This window comes from Nuphar pumila, chromosome 10 (genome assembly GCF_984573655.1).
Source record: "Nuphar pumila chromosome 10, dmNupPumi1.hap1.1, whole genome shotgun sequence".
Taxonomy (NCBI): Eukaryota; Viridiplantae; Streptophyta; class Magnoliopsida; order Nymphaeales; family Nymphaeaceae; genus Nuphar; species Nuphar pumila.
Window position 1 is genome coordinate 42,067,899 of NC_143258.1, and position 4,659 is coordinate 42,072,557.

At 38.1% G+C, this 4,659-nt stretch overlaps 1 protein-coding gene across 1 annotated transcript; it reads right to left on the reverse strand.

Moving 5' to 3' along the window:
• Positions 1 to 323: 323 nt before the first annotated feature.
• On the reverse strand, positions 324 to 1,303 carry LOC149826739 (short-chain dehydrogenase reductase 3b-like). Its single transcript, XM_090018370.1, has 2 exons — positions 1,290 to 1,303; positions 324 to 1,095 (listed from the first exon to the last, which is right to left on the reverse strand). The coding sequence occupies exons 1-2, from the start codon at positions 1,301 to 1,303 to the stop codon at positions 324 to 326; spliced, it is 786 nt and encodes a 261-aa protein (XP_089874496.1).
• Between the last annotated feature and the right edge of the window lie 3,356 nt (positions 1,304 to 4,659).

Below are 4,659 nucleotides of genomic sequence, written 5' to 3' on the forward strand. Positions count from 1 at the left end.
ATAAGGTTAAAAAAATCAACAGTACAAAATCTTTGTAAATTTTTGAGACTCCAAATATTTTTTTTTCACCGAAAACACATGATCCAGGTGTGAATTCTTTGTAAATGGACCATGCACAATACATTTATGAGGCCGAAACTGCCAAAAAAATAACAGAAGAGCAAACAAATCCATTATCATTAAGCATACTTCATCAAGCATTTATGCTCTAATATATGCATATATATATATATATATATACATATATATATATATATATATATATTATACATCTCCAACTTTTTTTTTCTTACTGATTTATGCCAAATTATACAAGGTCACTTTTAGACAGAGGAAGCATGATTAACAGAACAGAACCCCCCATCCACATTAAGATTGTGACCACTAATGTAAACCGATTCATCCGAAGCTAGAAACAGGGCAGACTCTGCAACATGACCAGCCTTCAAGACGACCCCCTTCAAGTTAGACACATCACTGCACGCAGCTTCTAACTCCGCCGGAGTTACGCCAAGAGGGCCACATGCCAAAGGAGTGGCAACCCCATAGGGAGAGACGCAGTTGACTCTGATACCATGTTTGCCAAGCTCACTCGCGGCCGACCTAGCCAGGCCAACCACAGCATGCTTTGATATCGTATAGGAGTGCGGACCGATCCCCCCTAGAGAGGCCGCAACACTAGCGGTGCATATGATCGAGCCGCGCGTCTTCCTGGCCACCATTGTCCGAGATACATGCTTTATCATGGTAGCAGAACCCCGTAGATTGGTGGCCATGATGGAGTCTAGCTCATCTAGGTCCATGTCTAGGATGCTCGTGGGTGCGCCCATGATCCCAGCATTGCTGAACAATATGTCCAACTTGCCATACCTTTCTGTGACGTAGTCTACTGTCTCCTTCACTTGCTTCTCATCTCTTACATCACAGCGCCTGTAACTGCACTTGTCCTGTCCTATGGATGCTGCAACTTGGCTCCCCAACTCATCCTGGATGTCAACAATAACAACAATTGCACCATTGTCTGTGAACAACCTCACAGTGGCCTCCCCTATGCCACTGGCTCCCCCTGTCACGATTGCCACCTTCCCTTCCAACCTAAGTGAAAGAGAAAGATTTATCAGATGATTGAGCATATATAACACTGACCATTTAGAGTCAAAGAGAACAAACTAATCATCAAACTCTAGAAAGCATCCTTTCATCTCATCGTATCTAACCCCTGATCCTTTCTCTAATAGGGCTAACTCAACTTTACCTTCACTTTTTTCTTTCAAGAAAAAAAACTTTACCTTCTTTTGGACATTGTTGGGGAGAACGGTCGACGCCCCTTTAGAGAGAGAGAGAGAGGGGGGGGGGTGATGTTATATATATATATATATATAGATAGAGAGAGAGAGAGAGAGATTGCTTTTATTTTAATGAAAATGTACAGGAATTGGCTTTACTAAGGCCAGCCTGACGGTGGTGAGGGAAAGAACAGATGGAGACTTTGAGTGGTTGTTCAACTTTATTATGAACATTGAATGCAGCACATGCTCATCCTCAGCTGTATATTTTAAAAAAGAGATGGGATCAGGTCTCATTTTGATGTCGTTGATCTCAAGATGAATGACATCCAAACCTGTACGGATGAAACACCCATCCTTCGATGGACCCTGTTTTTTTTTCCCATGTCCGTGTTCCGGATGAACGGCATCTGAATGGCACCATGAGCCCTATTAACTGTTGGAGGGTTTGGCGTTCATTTTTAAGATGAACGTCATCCAAGGGGCATCTGACGGTGTTACTGTCAGAGGTGCCTCCGACCTGTCCTGATCCTCTCTCATTAAAAAACACGTGTTGAAGGAGACAGTAGAACATGGACAGCATTCAAAGCGAAAGATAAGGCCCGTCCCCATCCATGATATTTTTTACTGTTATCTCATAATAAACGAAACAAAAAGAATGTAGTGCCACTGAAACAAATAGCGCAGTTCAACGCTGGCACTGTAGGTCCTGTCGTTGTTGGTATAGGTGGCAGTTATCCAACCTACCGTGACAAGTATAATTATCGCTGTAACGACCTATAGCAGCATTAAGAAATTGCTATTGCTAATGTACGGTGGCATTTAAAACTGCCACTACAATTCCAACTTTATGGGTTCAACAGGAACTTAAGGGGGGAATTCAAATTGCCACTAATGGGAACAGTGGCACTTTCAACATGCGTTGTAGTTACAAATAGGCACTGATAAATTGCCACAGTTGCCCTCAACAATGGCAGTTGCAAATTTCCACTAGTAACCTATTTGGGGCCGCATCAGACAAACAGTGTCAAGGTAAACTGCACTATTTCCAACCTATAGATTTTTTTTTAAATAATTATTGTAAAAAATATAATGCATGAAAAAATGCAAAAACATAACATAAAACTACAAACATCACATTAACAACTTACAAGTTTTAACAATAGCATTTCCACCTTGACATTTCTGATTCTTTTGTTACAAATTCAATATCATAACATATACAAAGTTCATGACAAGACTCCATAACATGAGCTACACCAGAAAAAAATGATAAGAGTTCTCAAGTAAAAAAATCACTCAGTCCATGATCTTCATGAGGATAATCTTGGAAGAATATGTTCTTTGTCTTGAGAAAAAACTTTGAACCAAGTGATATTCTATGTTCCAATCTTTTACATGGTTGTTTGAATGTTCATCTTGCCAACAACCATGTAAAAGAAATATGAACAGCTGCACACACATCTTTCAATTTTCACCAGCTTTAATGAGTTAACAAAAAACTGTACCATACAACGAAAACAAGTATGTAAATGAGTATCAATATCAAAGTAAAAAGTAAGAATTTGTTTTGTGTTTCATATTAGTCAAAAGTGCTAAGAGACACACTTTGCTGCTTGGCGCACCTAGGCATGCCTCAGCATTGCTTAGAACTAAAAGGCAATGAAGAACAAAGAAAAAAAAGGAAAGAAAAAAATGCCCATGTTGCCTAAGTAGCCCGTCCCCTAGCCCTTTGTCTAACTTCTCGCAACTAGGTGAGACACCAGCCAACGCCTAGGTTGACTATTTGATGTTTAGTCACACTTTTCATTATGTTTTTCTTGCAAATTTCTTATTTTTTTCTTATTTGGCATGGAACTGCTCCAAGTTGAACCCATCCTATGCCATTAAGGCCGAATATAGACTTGTTTAACAACATATAATTTACTCATACCCATGTGGACTCCATTGAAATTCAGTCACTAAATGCTACAATTACCACCTCTAGGAAAGTATTTAGCATGAATTGAATCACATGTAAAACACCCATTAAAAGGCAGAAAACTAGTTCTGTATAGTCAAAAAAATGTTGTTCATAAATAACTTATTTTTTTGTTGCCAAAGAAGCACCAAGGTGAGTAAATGTTTTTCTTAAAATTAAGGTCTTTATGAAGCTCTCAATCATAGTCACATTTTCTTTAGAGAAAGAAGGATTGACACGTATAGACCATGACATTGCTCACCTTGTATTACTAACTGCCATTTTTTACATCCTATTTATCTGAGCCACCGTTCCACGATGTCAATTTCTTGTGGAACTGTTTAAAAGAAAGGATTCAGATCAACCTATCTCATTGATCCAACCTAAACAAAATGTGCTTTTTCACAATATTTTCAAAATCTTGCTATTTGTAACTATGGATGCAAAATGAAGAATTGCCCAGGAGAGAGGAACGAGAAGAAGGAAGCAGGATATTTCACCTTGGGATGATCTTAAGTGGAGGATGATGAGATGGCTTTTGAGAACAATCAACAGGCGGAATTTTCTTGTGTGAGAGAGAAACCTTTCTTGGATACAAAGGGATCTGACACTTTGGGTAATTTAAAATCTTTATTTTGCAACAAGATATCTAGGGCTTGATATTGAGTCAGCTAGATGTTAAATGTTAGTGAACTCTCTGTTTTTGTGTCATCTATGATTTTGAGTTTGCCCTTTTTGCTTAGGAGACCCAAAATTTATCTTTGCTCTTCGAGAAATAGCCAAACTAACCTATAATTTGGGTAATTCTTTCTTTTTTGATCTATCTTTTTTGGACTCAGTATTTACTAGAATCTTATCATACATGTCTCTTTTAAGGTATCACACATTTGAGTAGCCAAGAGGCCCTTGAGTGGTTGATTGAAGTTGTTTATAATGGGGGTAATGGTATGGGACTCCCTAGATCGTTATATGATGATACACTAATTTCTACTTGTTTATGAAGTTCTGACCGTCTTCATCCTTCTTTTGCCTAAGATTATAAAATTTGTTGATAATTGATAGAGCATATATTTTAAACTAGAATCACTCAATGAACTAGTTTATGAGGGCTTAGAATTGTCTTATTTGATGAACATCTAGGGTAGAGAACCAAGGCAAGGCCTCCACAAAACTCCTCAAGAACCACCGAATTAGGGCACTATTATTCTCCAGACAATCTAAGCAGACATCTAGGAATAGAGTTACATGGGTCTTGAGATTTTCTTTCCCATTGAACTTGACAAACTTTCTAGAGGTAAGACACAAAGGTTCATTGTAACACCCCCAAAATTTTAACCTTAATTATTATTCAAATTTTGAAATTTCGAGGCCAATTTTTTTTTTTATAACTATAAGTAAATAAGATCTTATAAT